General features: G+C 40.1%; 1 protein-coding gene across 1 annotated transcript in view; it reads left to right on the top strand.

Moving 5' to 3' along the window:
* ubr1 (ubiquitin protein ligase E3 component n-recognin 1) overlaps positions 1–17,192 on the top strand; it is a 204,626-nt gene that overhangs the window by 12,161 nt on the left and 175,273 nt on the right. Inside the window, exons 2-4 of the mRNA XM_043698391.1 lie at positions 2,803–3,059; positions 7,602–7,680; positions 8,996–9,103. Of these exons, the coding sequence (XP_043554326.1) occupies positions 2,803–3,059; positions 7,602–7,680; positions 8,996–9,103 (444 nt within the window). The remainder of the gene's footprint in view (positions 1–2,802; positions 3,060–7,601; positions 7,681–8,995; positions 9,104–17,192) is intronic.

Raw genomic sequence — 17,192 nt, 5'->3', positions numbered from 1 at the left:
TATCTCCATGGCAATATGTATCACATGATCCTTACATCCTAATCAAAAAACTGATAAAGCATTTGAGAGATTCTAATACGTTGTACCTGGGAAATAAGTAGCTAGATAATATAAGGCACAGCTGTTTACAGTTTGAAATTCTACATTTTGAGACACTTGTAGGACTATGGAGGCTCACAGTCTATCCACTGTTAACACATACTGCTGCCATTGTTTCCTAGTGTAAACATCTTGCACCTTCTTTCCAGTAAAACAATCTTGGATCTCCTAGAGCATCCAACAGTAAAATCACCCAGGCTTCTTATCAAGCAGAGTTCAGGTCATGTCTCATGATCCTCTTCAGTTTAACTTAGGCTTTGGTACGATACCTTTCACTTAACAACCCTACAAACCTCAATCATATCAATGGGACTCCCCTGAGGTGCTGATGTGGCAAGGTACTCAGCTGTATCAAACTGCTGCTGTGACTTTGGAATTCCTCAGGGCAATTAGAGGTGGGTGCGACTGCCAATCTTGCCAGCAACATCCAAATATAAGAAGTAGTAGTAATGAATTCTGTATTTATAGCAGCTGGTCGTCACAGGTACAATTCATGTCAAAGTAGGGCATTTACATCTGTCGACATGCATGCATGAAATTCCCATTGCTGGTACTGTATCACAGTAAATTAACTTCAGAGGTCAAAAAATGTTCATGTTTGACCAAGTCTTATACAGATATTGTTGAGATAATTTGCACAGATAATCACACCCTGTCCTTGATTTATGTCTTTTTGACCTTTGCTCTCTGGATGATCCTTCCAGCAATCAAAACAGCAGGCATTTTCATCTCCTCAATCTGTTACTTGGGGGCATTCTTTTCTGGTTATGATTTACTGGTCTTTCAGGTATCATGAACCTCCAATCACAACGCAAAAAAAAAACAAGGTTTAGCATAAAGTTTTTGAAATGGTTACGCACCATGAATGCTTAAATGAACAATAGTCTGAGCCATTTTAGTTTGTTCTGAAACTTCTGCTAAGCAACAGTCAACAGTTCTGCAGGAAACCCAATTTTATGATTTCTAGTCAAACCCATTGCCCGGGGGAATGCTGGGGAAATAATACTTGCTTACATTTAAATTATATAGTGCAGGTTATACTTAGAGCTGTTGAAGTCAAGTTTTCACACCACTTCAATTTTCTTTCTCATCTTCAAACTATTAGATGTAGGAGCAGTAGTAGGTCACTGAGCCCCTTGAGACTGCTCGACCATTTAATGAGATCATGTTTGATCTGATTATCCTTCACTCCACTTTCTTGCCTTATCCTCATAAATCCTTGATTCCCTTACTGTCATCGAGTCATAGAGCTGTACAGCATGGAAATAGACCCTTAAGTCCAACTTGTATATTCCTCTCAACCCTTCCTATTCATGTATCCATCCAGATGCATTTTAATTGTTGTATTTGTACCAGCCTCCTCCATTTCCTCTGGCAGCTCATTCCTTACACCTGCGGCCCTCTGCATAAAAATATGCCCCTCAGATACCTTTGAAATCTTTCCCCTCTTGCCTTAAATCTATGCCTTCTAGTTTTAGCTCCCCCCCCCACCCTGAGAAAAAAGACATAGGGTGAATAGCCAATCTATTGATTTTATAGACTTCTATAAGGTCACCCCTCAGCCTAATTGAAATCTACCTATCTTAGCCTTGACTGCACTTAGTCACCCAGCTTGATCAGCCCCTCTGCAGTAATGAATTCTACAGGGTTTCTCTGAGAGAAAAAAGAATTCCTCCTCATCGCTCTGTCTTAAATAGGTGGCTCCTTACTCTGAGATTATGCCACCTGGTTCTACACACTCCCTCAAGAGGAAACAACCTTGCCTCATCTACGCTGTCAAGATTGATAAGAGTCTCCTGTTTCAATAGGTCTCCCCTCATTCTCCTAAATGGGTACAAGTTCAACCTTCTCAATATCTTCTCATAAGAATATCCCTCCATAGCCATGCTCGAGCCAGTGGAACCTTCTCTGGACTGCCTCCAATATTATTATATCTTTCCTTAGCTTGGGGGACCAAAACTATTCAGATATTCCAACTGTGATCTGACCTGTACCTTGTATAATTTTAGTAATACCTCATTATTTTTACACTCCATTTCTTTTGAAGTAAAGGCCAACATTTCAGTTCCCTTCCCTATTGCCCATTGAACTTAGATGCTAACATTTTGTGATTCATGCACAAAGCCTCCCAAATCCCTCTGAGATACAGTTTTCTTCATTCAAATAATAATTCATCTGTTCTATTCTTTCAGTGAAAGTACATTTTCCCTCATGATATTCCATCTGCCTAGTGTTTGCCCATTTAACCTGTCTATATCCCTTTGTAGACTTCTTGTGTCATCCTTACAACTTGCCTTCCCTTCTATTTTAGTGCCGTACCCAAACCTGACGATAGCATATTATTTCACATTCCAAGCATGGGGTGTTACACACCTTTTAAACATTAAGTTTTTACCTTTTCATATGTGTTTGAATGTCATTGACCTGAGGTGTTAACTGCATCCTTCTCTCCATATCTGATGTATTCCCATTTTATGTTCTGTGCATGCGTGCATTTTTATAGCGATTATGTCTTGTGTGAGGCTATTTGTCCCCTGTACAGTACATTCTGGACTGTTCCACAGCTGTGCTTCCATATCATTTAGAAAGTGTGTTAGGTGCATGTGGTCTGGAGTGATCTGTTTAGTGTGGAAATGTAAAATAATAACTTATGTAAAATTGGCAAGTTTTGGTTGCAGCTGACGTTTATATTTCTTCACACAGAGTTGGCAGGAAGGAGTGGATTTGTGTTCAGGGATATATCAACATCTGAAGGAGTATGTGCCTCCAGTGCTTTGCTCAGGATCAGAAGCCAAGCCAGCTGAGGAGAATCGGGCTTATCAAAAATTACTGCAAACCTTGGAGTGGTATCTGTTCGGAGAAACCCCAGCGGATGGATTTGCAAAGCTGGAACAAAGCAACAGTTCTTCACAGCTCTGTGGCCGAGTTTTCAAAGGGGGAGAGGCTACATATTCTTGCCGGTGAGAGGACTTGTAAATTGAGCACAGCTTTTATCTCCTCATCACTTCTCTTTCTGCTTTGTAAATGGCTTTAACTCTCTGGCGACCGACTGTATTCAGACATCATTTGCTTGTTTCCTGCAGAATTCAAAGATAGTTGAAATACTGTTATCATAAAAAATAAGGACAAGTATGAACCTACTTTTATGAAGCACCTGCCACTGTCACAAAGCACTTTCTATCTAGTGAAGTCCTTTTTAAGGCTTTTCCTTTGTAAGACTGTTGCAGTGAATTTGCACATCAAGCTCCCACAAACAACAATGTGATAATAACCAAATAAGTCTGCTTTTATTCATGTTGATTGGTTAAATATTGGCTAAGAAACTGGGGAGAACTCCCATTTTTCAAATATTGCCATGTGATGGTTTTTGCTCACCTGAGAGGGCAAATGGGCTTCAGTTTAATGTCTCATCAGAAAGGTGACACCTTTGAGAATAATACAGATAATTAAGAACTTCTGCAAAAGTTGTGGTTGGTTTGGAGTGTTTCTCTATTATCTGAAGTCTTCATGCATTTCATAGCATGCTGCAACATATTTCAAGAAGAACATGTCTCTTCTGAGTGCCATCAAGGTCATTCAATAATTCAAGAAAAGCTATTGTTTCTCAAATGTACACATGTTGCCATCCCTGTGCATTGTGTAAAGAAAGCATCCACACAGCTGATTTGCTGCATTATCAAATCTGGCTGCTGTTAATTTGAAGTGGTATTGCGCCCTTGATTTCAAGGCAGAAAAGCCACAGGCTGACTTCCCATTCTGAAGTCATGAATGCAAAATCCTGGCTGACGTTGCAGTGCCGTACAGACAATTTTGCACTTGCATACCATTGTTTACAATCGCAACATGTCCAGCAATGTTTTGCAGCCATTTTGTGCAGAACAATATCCAAACAATACCCACAAATGTCATAGAATAAGTTTTTAACAACTTAATCACTGAATGGAGGCTACACTAGGCCATGTCAGAAATTAGAGTCAAAACATTGCTATCGATCTGAAGTTGTATTCAGACCAAGACATTGGGAAACATGATGGGTTTTTTCTGTCATTCTGACAGGTTTGTCACCATTACTGATTCTAGCTTTTTATTTTGTTTTTAGTCCAGCTTCATTTAGCTGACTGAATTTAAGTCCCTCAGTTGCCATTTGTGTCTTCACACAATAGGAACAAATACTGCCCACAACTCTTGGAAGAACGTATGTGATGTGGTACCATAGGATTTGTTATATTTATCTTTGAGGTAGCTGGAGCTTCAGTTTATGCTTTAATTCTGCAGTGCTGCCAGTTATATAAATTGAAATGACAGTTTTTCCCTCCCTTTTTCCTTTTATTCAGTGTACTGTTAATTGATCCTCGCAGACAGCCAACTTGACCTCTGCCTTTCTTAGAATATGTGCACAAAATAAAAAGCTCGTCTTCCATACATTCATTATTAGACCTGTTGCCTTGAAGGAGTGCTGCAGTTATTTGTGACCCCACTTCAAAATTACATATTTGATTGTAAATTACTCTGTGCTGTGATCATGATGGTGATATATACATGCACATTCTTTTGCGCACTGTGTGTGTGTGTGTGTGTGTGTGTGTGTGTGTGTGTGTCTCTCTCTCTCTCTCTGTCTCGGTCGCTTTCGGTCTCTCTCAGTCGTTCTCGATCTCGCTGTCTCGGTCACTCTCTCGCTCTTTGTCTCTCTGTCGCTCTCTCTCTTTGCTTCTCTCGGTTTCGTTCTCGGTTTCTCTCGCTCTCGGTTTCTCTCGTGCGCGCACACTCTCGCTCTCTCTCTCTCTCTCTCTCTGCCTCTCTCATGCTTCGCTTCTCTCTGTCTCGCTCTTTCTAACTCCAAGTTTATATTCAGCATCACTCCACAACAATGCAGCCAGGACTGGGACTTCAACAAAGTAAGATGTGTGCCATTAGCACTGTGGCAACTAAACATTTAGTTAATTCAGAGTGCTTAACGATAACAGATTTGTTTGGTGAACAGATCTAAGCTGCATCTCCATTATGTGAATGGTGAGCTAAAAAATGGCAGGCTCTCAGCAAGTGTGGGACTTGGAAGAGCAAGAGGTAACTAGTTCAGGGATTATTTCCCCATCACATCCCAGAAGGACACCATCTTGTTTGAACATGTGATAAATTAAGCCAAGTTAACAATATTGCTTAGTCTTGTCAGTAGGTTTAGTTTGCAATTTGATATTCAGGTAGCAGTAATAGAGCTCGGAGCCACTAGCAGTTAGACAGTCATAAAGTCATACAGCATGGAAACCGACCCTTTGGTCCAACCAGTTCATGCCGAGCATAATCCCAAACTTGAAATCCCCCATCCTCGGGAAAAGACAACTACCGTTAACTCTATACCTGTCCTTATTTTGTAAACTTCTATGACCTCTCAACCTCCTATGCTGCAGTGGAAAAAGTCTCAGCCTATCCAGCTTTTTTTTAATAACTCAAATCTTCCATTCCTGGCAATATCCTAGTAAATCTCTTCTGAACCCTCTCCAGCTTAATGCTTCCTGAAGAAGGGCTTATGCCCGAAACGTCGATTCTCCTGTTCCCTGGATGCTGCCTGACCTGCTGCGCTTTTCCAGCAACACATTTTCAGCCCAGCTTAATAATATCCTTCCTATAACTGGGTGACCAGAACTGGACACATTATTCCAGAAGAGGCTTCACCAATGTCCTGTACAGCCACAACACGGCTTCCTAACTCTTACACTCAAAGGACTGAACAATGAAGGCAAGTGTACCAATTGCCTTTTTAACGGCCCTGTCTATGTGTGATGCATCAGCAGGTACCAAAACAAGATTCTTCACGCTTTATACTATGGCCTGCACTACATATCTGAAAAATAAACATGGCCATATTGCATATTTCAAATATTTGAGTAGGTTGGCACCAGAGCAGCAATTGGGAGGAATATTAAATTATAATGCTTGAGAAGGCACAGAGGGAATTTCTAGAATGGTACCAAAGATGAGGGACTTCACTTATGTGGAGAGACTGAAAAGTGAAGTAAGGATTGTTTTCCTTAGAACAAGGAAGATAAAGGGAAGGTGCAAAGAAGGTTCTCAAAATTATGTGGGGTTTTAATAGACCAGATAGGGAAAAAAATATTTCCACTGGCAGGAATGTTGATAATCAGAGGACACAGATTTAAGATCATTTGCAAAAATAAACTAGGGAAATTATTAAGTACCAGAAGTTAGACTACGTGATTGGGCACAACTGTGGCAGATGGAGTTCACTGTAAGCAATTGTGAGTTTAACTGTTTTGGACCAAGAAAGGAGAGAGCATGGTACTTTCTAGATGCCATGAAGTTAAATACAGTTGAAGGTCCAAAGAAATTTGGAGGTTCATGGACATAGATCTTTAAAAGGAAATGAATGAGTGCAGAAAATAATCTTGAAAGTTAACGGCTGACCTTTATATCTAGAGAACTGGAGTAAAAGGATGCAGAAATTGGGCTGCCATTATATAACACCCTGGTTGGAACTCATTTGGAGTACTGTGAGCAGATCTGAGTATCACGGCTTGGAAGGATGTTCTGGCCTTACAGGGAGTATAGCATAGGTTTATAAGAATGATATCTGGATTTCAGGTCTTCAGTTATAAGGAGAGTACGCAAATCAGGCCTGTTTTCTCCAGAATTTAGAAGATTAAAGGGTGATCTGATCTAACTCTTCAAGATGCTAACAGGAGAATACAGGGTAGATAAAGATAAACTCTTTCTGCTGGTTGAGGACTCTAGAACTGGGAACATAGTCTGAGAATTAGGGCCAGACCTTTCGGGAGCGATGTTGGGAAGCACTTCTACACACACACTGTGTAGAGGTTTAGAATTGTCTTCCACAAACCGTAGTGGATACGAGATCAGTTGTTAACTTTAAATCTGTATTAGATACATTTTTGTTAAACAGCAGTATTGTGGAATATGGCCGAAAGGCATGTATATGTGTTGGGCCATGGATGGCGGAACAGGCTTGAGGGACTGCATGGCCCATTCTTCCGAGATTGGACGCAGTCCTGTCATACACTTTTCTAACCAGAGTTTTGATTTAATGCTCAGCCAACAAATTCCAATACCACTGATTACTTGTTACTCGTATATACAAGGGCTTTTGTGGCACAGTGGTAGTGTCCCTACCTCTGAGTCAGGAGGCCCAGATTCAAATCCTCTCTGCTATGTGCAATAAAATTCCTGAGTGGGTTGATTTTTTAAAAAATCAGAATGACATATTTTTATGCAATCTGTAAAGATGTGCTATATACTGTCTGAATCAAATATTTATTCAATTGCTTTTTAAAAAGAACATGGACATAGAGATGAAGAGGAGTGATCTAAACAAAATAATAAGGGGGTTAAACTAATCAGTTAACTTGATGAAAGTTATCTAAATAATGGGTCAAATGACCAGTGCTGGAAGATTCAATGACTGGGTAAAGTGGATCACAAATATGATCAGATTTTAACATGGAGCTTATACTGTAACATCTTTGTTTCAGAGACTGTGCGATAGATCCCACTTGTGTGCTATGCGTGGACTGTTTCCAGAATAGTGTTCACAAAAATCATCGGTACAAGGTATAGTATGTTCTTCCTGGTTCATTTTGTTTGTGCTGCCTATGTCTGAAAGCTTATATTAGTAACTCGCTTGTAGTGAATTGTAAGAGATTTCATTTGTAAGCGTTTTTTAACACTGTATTCTTAAAATGTGCGCAATGATGGCAAGACTGGCCTTTAATGTCATGCCATAGTTGCCCTTGAACTGCTGCATGTGTGTTAAGGTGCTCCAACAGTTCTATTACATAAAGCATTACAGTGTATGATACCAACAATGACTAAGGATGGTATGTGACTTGGAGGTGATGGTATTGTTGCACATCTGTTCCCCTCATTTTCAAAATTGGTTGAGGTCATGTGTTTGGGACGTGGAAAATTCTGGGACTAATGAGCTCTTTCCAATTTGGTTTTGCACCCTCTGTTCTTGTCACCTGCTGGAGAAGTAGCCAGGGAACCAGCCTGACTGATCTTGCACATAACAGTACTTATGAAGTTGTTATGCATTTAAGATGATTTCAAGGACTTAAGTTTTTAATGATTATGGAAAATTGACTCATTTCAAGTTTTTTAGACATACCTGAGGTGGTTTCTTTGAAAGATCGCTGTGGACAATAGAGATTTTTTTCTCGAAAGAGACTCTTGCCAAGACTTTTGAACTGTGTCTGATGAAGAGAGGCTCTTGTTTTATCAGTTGGAGGAAGGCCTGCTAAGAACGAACATAATTGGAGGAAAGCTTGCTAAAATGATGCAGCCCAGCTAATATTTCCGTAAAGAAAACCCTCTTGTTGAGTTCAAAATGAATCCTATTTGATCATTTGAAAAAAAAGTGACGGAAGGATCATCTCAAGTTTGGAGTTTCCAAGCAAGCTGTGTCCGAAAGACTTCAGAGAAACCATGTGTGATTAGTGACATAACCACACATACCAGAATATGAGAGCAATAGAGCATCATACGTTTATTCTTTTGCTTGAAAGGATAATCTGTTGGCCAAATTTTGTATTCCCAAGAAAGTCAATCTTCGTAGGTAATTTTTCTCCTCTTTTCCTGAAGTGTATATTTGTGAGAAAATTTTGATGAGGTAGAGATAATATTGCAGACACAATGTACGTTAAACCAATTATTAGGTCTTTATTGAATAAGTTTTGTTTTAATAATAAACCAGTAATTGTGTTTATTAGGAAACCTGGTTTATATATCTTGTTTAGAACCTGATATTAATTAAGTATTTCATTGGTATCTTTCTCTATGTTGTATTATGTTTGAGTACCAGTAAAGATTGTGCCATTTTTCTAATTGTTTTAAAACTGATGCTTCTACATCACTTTGTATATTAAAGATGAATTCTTCTTATGGAGGGGGGTTTTGTGACTGTGGAGATGTTGAAGCCTGGAAGACTGGACCTGCTTGTAAAATGCATGAACATGGTGCATCAGAGGACTCTGCGGTAAGATGCTTTTCCAGCACCATTTGAACTTTTATTGATTGTGGCTAGTCTGGTGATGGCGACCAGAAGGATCAATATTTTCTTAATTTCGCCTTCCTCCTGCCAGTCAATTGCATTGAAATGACAAAAGTCATATTTATTGCTATGGAAACTCATTGCTTTAGCTTGAACTTGTATTTGCAACTTTCATTTTTGAAACTACTTCATTCATATGTGTACAATCACAATATAATATGCCTATACCTCCATAGGGATGGTTACAGATAGAAAGTACTCTAATTTAAAAAAATGTAATATTCTGACTTTTCCACAGTGACGAGCCATTTATTACTCTCGGTTGGATATTGGGATGGTGACATGAGAATTTTGCACTGTGCTTGTGACATGATTCTGTCAGTGACATAGCTCCTCTTCCTTTGGCTGCTTGTCTCTGTGACCAATTTTCCATTAAGTATGCAGCATATAGCATCTTCGGCTGCAGTGCTTATTATGACTTCAGCGGGATGGGAGGTGTAGAGTTTATATTAGTCATAGCATTTATTATTTATAACCAAATTAGAACCAGTACACTACCCGCTTAAAGTAAGACAATAAAGGTTTATCCTCTTATCTGCCAGATTTTTTTTATGACAACTGTTTGTAGGAGACGGTAGTTGAAGATCAAGACCTGTATTGATTCCTTTTCCAGCTCTTCACTCTTCTCCACATCTTCCATAATTGTTTCTATCAACATAGTGGAAAGCTTGAGCTCAATTAGTTACAATTTTTATTGTAGGCATACAACACTGTGGTTCAACTAGTCCGTACCGAACTTGATTCCAAACTAGTTCCGTCGGCCTGCTCCTGGCCCATACCCTTTCAAACCTTTCCTATTCATGCATCTATCCTAGAAATGTATTAAATCTATTCAATGTCATTTAAAAGTCCTCCACTTTCTCAGGAAGTTCATTCCACACGCACGAACCACCTCTGTGTAGTTTGATAGATTATTTTCTTTGGAAAGTTATGAGTTTCTTCTGCTACCCGACATTTTACATGTATTTGGAAAGGCATGGACTGATTAGGGATAGTCAACGTGACTTTGTGCGTGTCTCACTAATGTGATTAAGTTTTTTAAAGAAGTGACAAAGAAGATTGAAGGTAGAGAGATAAACAGAAATTGCTGGAAAATGTCAGTTTTTATGCAGAAGATAGGGAAAGGGAATGTGGGGCAGGGGTGAGGGAGTGTTGAGTGGGATGAGGAGGAGGAGGATCTCGTGAGGAGTGAAAGATTGGTGGAGATAGATGAACTTCCTGAGAAAGTGGAGGACTTTTAAATGTCATTTAATACATTTCTACGATGGATGCAAGAGAGAGAAGAGTAGTTGGCCAGACCAAGTGGATAATAATCAGGCGAGGAGGGTGAATAGCTGTTAATGGGACTGTTAATAGCTAACAATGTGTCGTGTGTAGTAGCAGACCATGTGATAACAAGGCCTGATATGTGAGGAGTGGGGTAAGGACGTCAGAGAGCTCAAGCTCAAAAATTGTTGAATTCAATGTTGAGGCCAGACGGCTGTAGAATTCTCGAGCAGAAAATGAGGTGCTGCCCTTCCAACTTCACTGTGTTTCACTGGGGCATTGCAGCAAGGCTCAGACAGAGATGTTGGCCAGGGAGCACGCTAGTGTGTTGTAGTGGTACGCAGCTGGAAACTCGGTCTTCTTTGGAAACAGAACGTAGGTGTTCTGTGAAGCGGTCACCCAACTTATGCTTTATTTCCCCAGTGTAAAGGAGACCACTAACAGGCCCATTAATAAAGGACAGCTGTGATAAGATAAAAGGTAAAAACAATGACTGCAGATGCTGGAAACCAGAGTCTAGATTTGAGTGGTGCTGGAAAAGCACAGCAGGTCAGGCAGCATCCGAGGAGCAGGAAAATCGACATTTTGGGTGAGAAAACAAATGTGGCTGTGGTAGCAAGTCTGTTTCAGGACATGGTTGAAGAGCTTCAGGGCAGAGGAGATGACCTGGGGTTACAGTAAGAGAGAGACTCACTGAGATTCTTGTAGAGAAAGGAGGAAAACTTCTTCAAGGCAGGCATTCTTGCAAGAGGATTCACAGTAGGGTTAAAATCAACGAGGTAAAAACAATGACTGCAGATGCTGGAAACCAGATTCTGGATTAGAGTGGTGCTGGAAAAGCACAGCAGTTCAGGCAGCATCCGAGGAGCAGGAGGAGCTGTGATAAGATACAGGCAGGTATGAATTTAAGAGCAAAGTGGGCATGGAATCAACAAATTAATCTCAGTTGTACTGCAACTGAGCCACACTTGGTGGTAGACATGAAACCCCCTCAACCAGAGTATATTCTGTGCCCTTGCCACCCTCTGTTCTTCCTGCAAGTGTTGTTCAGCATGGGGAGGATAGATTCATCGGCAGAGGGAGGCCAGCTTGAGATAACCAGGGGGTTTCCTTGCTAGTGTTTAACCAGGTCCCAATATGGGGCCTGGCATGAATGTTGAGGACCCCCAGAGCAGCTCTCTCCCAACTGTAAACCACTGATGCCACCTTAGGTGGATCTGTCTTGATCGTGGGACAGGATATATCCAGATTAAACATGCAGTCTGCTGTTGATCTATTTCTGCATTCAGTGGCATACAGCTGTGACCTGAACTAGGCATTTGTCTTCCCATATGAAGACGTGCTACTTCTCGTGTGCAAATGGCACTTGCCATTGTCATTGCAACCAGTTGCAAAAACCCAATATAAAACATACTAGCTGTGCCATAGTGGCTTCCCTCCTCAAGATTGAGGATACAAATATCGGGAATCCTGCTGGCAAATCTGAAAGTATGTTTGGGGGTACAGGGGAACAGCTCTTAAGTTACTCCAAAATGGTTTGTTACCAATCCTAAAAGTAATTAAATAAGCATCGCTTCTAAAGAAGACTGAATTGTCAAAGCCACAAAATTAAAAGGGATGATCACCTGATTGGGATTGTATTGTAGACCCCTAATAGTCAGAGGGAAATTGAGAAACAAACTTGTAAAGAGATCTCAGCTATCTGTAAGAAAAATACGGTGGTTATGGTAGGAGATTTTAATTTTACAAACGTAGACTGGGACTGCCATAGTGTTAAGGGTTTAATGGAGAGGAATTTGTTAAGTGTGTACAAGACAATTTTCTGATTCAGTATGTGGATGTACCTACTAGAGAAGGTGCAAAACTTGACCTACCTTTGGGAAATAAGGCAGGGCAGGTGACTGAGGTGTCAGTGGGGGAGCACTTTGGGGCCAGCGACCATAATTCTATTAGATTTAAAACAGTGTTGAAAAAGGATAGACCAGATCTAAAGATTGAAGTTCTAAATTGGAGGAAATTTGACGGTATTAAGCAAGAACTGTCAAAAGCTGGTTGGGGGCAGATGTTCGCAGGTAAAGGGACGGCTGGAAAATGAGAAGCCTTCAGGAATGAGACAACGAGAATCCAGAGAAAGTATATTCCTGTTAGGGTGAAAGGAAAGGCTGGTAGGTATAGGGAATGCTGGATGCTGGCTGACTAAAGAAATTGAGGGTTTGGTTAAGAAAAAGAAGGAAGCATCTATAAAGTGTAGACAGGATAGATCGAGTGATTCCTTAGAAGAGTATAAAGGAAGTAGGAGTATACTTAAGAGGGAAATCAGGAGGGCAAAATGGGGACATGAGATAGCTTTGGCAAATAGAATTAAGGAGAATCCAAAGGGTTTTTACAAATACATTAAGGACAAAAGGGTAACTAGGGAGAGAATAGGGCCCCTCAAAGATCAGCAAGGCGGCCTTTGTGTGGAGCCACAGAAAATGGGGGAGATACTAAATGAATATTTTGCATCAGTATTTAATGTGAAAAAGGATATGGAAGATACAGAATATAGGGAAATAGATGGTGACATCTTGCAAAATGTCCAAGTAGGAAGTGCTGGATGTCTTGAAACGCATAAAGGTGGATAAATCTCCAGGACCCAATCAGGTATACCCTAGAACTCTGTGGGAAGCTAGAGAAGTGATTGTTGGGCCTCTTGCTGAGATATTTGTATCATCGATAGTCACAGGTGAGGTGTCAGAAGACTAGAGGTTGGCTAGCGTGGTGCCACTGTTTAAGAAGGATGGTATGGACAAGACAAGGAACTATAGACCAGTGAGCCTGATGACTATAGAGAAGAGAGAATGATTCAGTGTATTCGTTATTCGCAAAATTCTACGTTAACTGTGCTAAAAGCAAAGCCAAGAAAACCATACTCTGTGTATATGTGATGGGAGTGCAAGTGGGTTGTAAAGAAGATGGATTGTGAGACAACATGGACGGCACAGTTTTTGGTTTAAAGTTGTTGAACTCCACGTTGAGTTCTGAAGGCTGTGAAGTGCATAAATAGAAGATGAGGTGCTGTTCCCTACCAGAAAGCAGAAGACCGAGGACAAACTAGTATGAGAGGAAGTTAGGGAACTGAAATGGAAAGTATTGGGAGGTCCTGGTCATGCCTGTAAACCGAATAGAGGTGTTAAAGCAGTCATCCAATGTGCATTTAGTCAACCCAGTGTAGACATATTCTGAGTCTACCTGCAGCACATGGTTCAAGAAGGTAGCTCACCACCATCTTCTCAAGGACAATGAGAGGTGGTGAAGAAATGCTGGCAGCAGCTCCCACATCCTTATAAATTAATTAAAAGTGAGAGAAGGCTGGAAACATGAAGCAAAATTGCTTAATTGCACCAGTTTCAGGTGAGACCGTGAGAGTGGTGTCAATAGTGAGCAATATACCAGAAAAAGAGAGCATTGGAAAGGGTCCAGAATAGGAATGGAACAAGCAATGTTTCACAAACCACACAAAAAGGCCAACATAGCCAGGACAATGCATGGACCTCTAAGCTGAATTTGTGGAAAAAATAAGGTTTAAATTTAATTTGAACAATGTGCTTTCGCAGTAATTCAGGGTAATTCATGCTTATTGTGGTTCTGAGTAATTGAGTTCAGTAATTAGATTTTAAAGGCTGCATGCATTTTCAAATTTGATCTTAACTGTGTTAGATGTTGCAGGCACTAATATCTGAAGTACAAGTCTGTTTCTGACCATTTACTGCACAATTATTGAATGTTTATTTTGTGTTGTACTTTGTACTATTAGGAATTTCTGTTCCAGAGTTGAAGTGCACTTCTGTGATAAACTGGAGCCATCTGCTGTGATTGAATCAGATTTTCCTGGAACACTTCCCAGAATAGCAGTGTCATATAAACATTTACCAGTCCATACAGATTGCATGATACAACACATGCTTTTTTAAGTTTACAATTTTTAAGAATTTGAATCAGCTTTGTATGTACCCATTGACATAACCAGCCATTATATAGCACAAGATATGCTGTATTTGCACTATTTGCAATTCCTCACACCAGAAACAAGCATAGGAACATTGTGCACTTCACTTTGACTGCCACCTTCTTAAAATACTGGCCAATTTACTTGTTTTGGTAAAGTTTAGTGATTAAAGTTTGTTATAATTCTTATATAGTTTCCTCTGGGCATCTGATATATGATCCAAATGTTATTGCTCTTCAGTAAAGAAGAGTTGCTCAGTATTAATATCTTATCTGAAAGTTGGCAGATCCAACAGTGCAGCAGCCTGAGTTGTAGACTTGGGAATGCCAGCCTGAGTGTGTGCAGGAGTCTGTAGAGTGGGATTTGAAGTCATGATCTTCTGGCATGAGCAAGGAGGTTTTGACACTGGGGCTGGTGGTATGCATCTTTATATCTTCCTCCTGCCTTGTGCACATTCTCTTGCTTGCGCTTTCAACTGTTGATGATTCCACCTTCTGTGTAAAACCTAGATTGAACCAAAAGGAAGTCACTGCTATGAATATATAGAGATCTGTTTCTTCCTTGCAACTCTGAGTGCCTAAGCACTGAAACTTGATATGACATTCACGAAGGTGGAGGTTAACCCCCTCCCCCCTGTGAACTAAAAACGAACTACTTAAAAACATCTTGCTTATTATGTGTAAAAGAAGTGTGAAAAGTGCCTCTTACCCCAATCTGTTATAAAGGAGTGGTTAAATGAAATGGAAACCTTTCACCTCCCCTATAATTAACAAGTAACAATTTACTTATCCAACTCCAACAGTGAACAAATTAGCAGATTACTAACAAACCAAACAATCCCTCCATAATTACCTATTCCTGAATAAAACAGGATTCTAATTGTATGCTGTTCCAATATCACAGGTCCCGCTTGTATAAATCCAAGTAATAAGAAAACAAAATCAATTAAAACTTAGTCTGTCAAAGTTCGCATAGAATGCATCTCCCTGGACTTCTGTATTTTCTTCCATTGTCTTCCTCTGTCCGAAATGCTGCCTTAGTGGTTTTCTGGTGTCAAGAATATTAACTAAGAGTGTTGTGTATCTTTATGAATAGATAACTTTGCAGCTCTCAGGAAAAAAAGCTATTATCTCTTCAGATAGCAGTTGGCTCTCTCCCAATTTTTCAAAATGCCTGCATCTTTTATATCCTTGATAACTTATTAATTCTTTTCAATCGGATTGGTTCCTAGCAGTCAAAACCTTAGGTTTTCAGGATCTAAGGGCCTGGTTTAAATTAATTGGCTGATTCAAGCTAGTTACCAAAACAACAAACAAGCCTAAAGTTTTCCAATCTCACAGCCAATTGTTACATATTTCCTTCTTGGAACTGTCTGTGCATCTATAGCTGCTTGTGGACACTTTTTAAAAATATCCAAGTTGCGAATGACTGTGCCCCATTACATTGTTTAAATGCAAGTTGATATCACTATGTCAAGGTGAACAGTTTTAAGTTCTGAAGGAGATTTATATTGGATCTAAACATTAACTCTGATTCACTTTCAATGGATACTGCCAGATTAGCTGAGTTTCTCCAGCATTTTGTTTTAATTTCAGATCTCCATCCTCCTACTTGGCTTTTGTATTAATATGAAATACTTTGTGTAGGACCATATGATATCTCCACACCAATAGTCTCAACTCTAATTCAATTGGACTAGTTGCAGCCTGAAAAATCCAGTCGAAACTTGTCATTTTTTGTTTGACCAAATGTGGCAGGATGCTCAGTTGGACGATCATACTGAATGGTAAAACAGGCGCGAAGAGCTGGATGATGTATTCCTCCCGTTTTCTATGTCTCTATTTGTTAATCACCTTTGAAGGTTTCTTGTGAATCAGCTTCCATCTTTCTGCTTTCAAGCAGTACATTCCAGATTGTCATAATTTGCATTTTAAAAGAAAATGCTTCTGTTTCTTCTGGTATTTTTGGTAAGTATCTTAATCCTGTCATCTGGTTGACTGCGCACCCAGTGACAACAGTTTCTTCTCATTTGCTCTATTAAACCTCTTGTACTTTTGAATGCTTCCATTGTTTCCCCTTAATGTTTTTGCTCGGGGAGAATAATACCAAAGTTGCTATGAAACAAAGGCAAGTTCCCCTTCATGGGTGTATGGTGGGTGATGGCTAGGAAGTGATTATGCTTTCTAATGAAAGAACAGTTTGGAAACAAAACATGGTATCATATCAAACATATAAGAGCTTATATGAATTAAAAGTAGCGTAAGCCGTTCAGCCCTTCAAGGCTAATCTGTCGATCAATAAGCTCATGATTGTTCTGTTTGTGTTCCCAATTCTATTATTCCACTCTACCCCTCTCCATCATCTTTGATTCCGTGGCCTGAGAATAATCTATCTACCTCAAATAGATGAGGTCGATAGACCCAGTACATCACCTTCTCAGGACAGAGTTCCAAAGTTGCACCACCCTCTGAGACAAAATAATTCCCCACTTTGCTATGCTTAAAGGATGCCTGGTCATTTCGAAATATTACACCTTTTCCCTCTGCTCTAGGTATTGCAACCTGAACTAATGGAGTTCAGCTGTACACAGACAGGAATTCTCTCTGTCCTCTTGTCAGGTCTCCTTCTCTAAAGTGCACAGTGCTATTTAGTTGCTCAGATCAGCAGCAGCAGCAGCGTGTGGAAACCACTAGTGGTATAGAAGTGGAGTGAGAGCTTGAACTGAATACAGCCTGCAAGAAGCTGAAGAGGGTGAGAGGC

The sequence above is a fragment of the Chiloscyllium plagiosum genome, chromosome 10 (assembly GCF_004010195.1).
Source record: "Chiloscyllium plagiosum isolate BGI_BamShark_2017 chromosome 10, ASM401019v2, whole genome shotgun sequence".
NCBI lineage: Eukaryota > Metazoa > Chordata > Chondrichthyes > Orectolobiformes > Hemiscylliidae > Chiloscyllium > Chiloscyllium plagiosum.
This window is presented reverse-complemented; position numbering and strand designations above follow the sequence as displayed.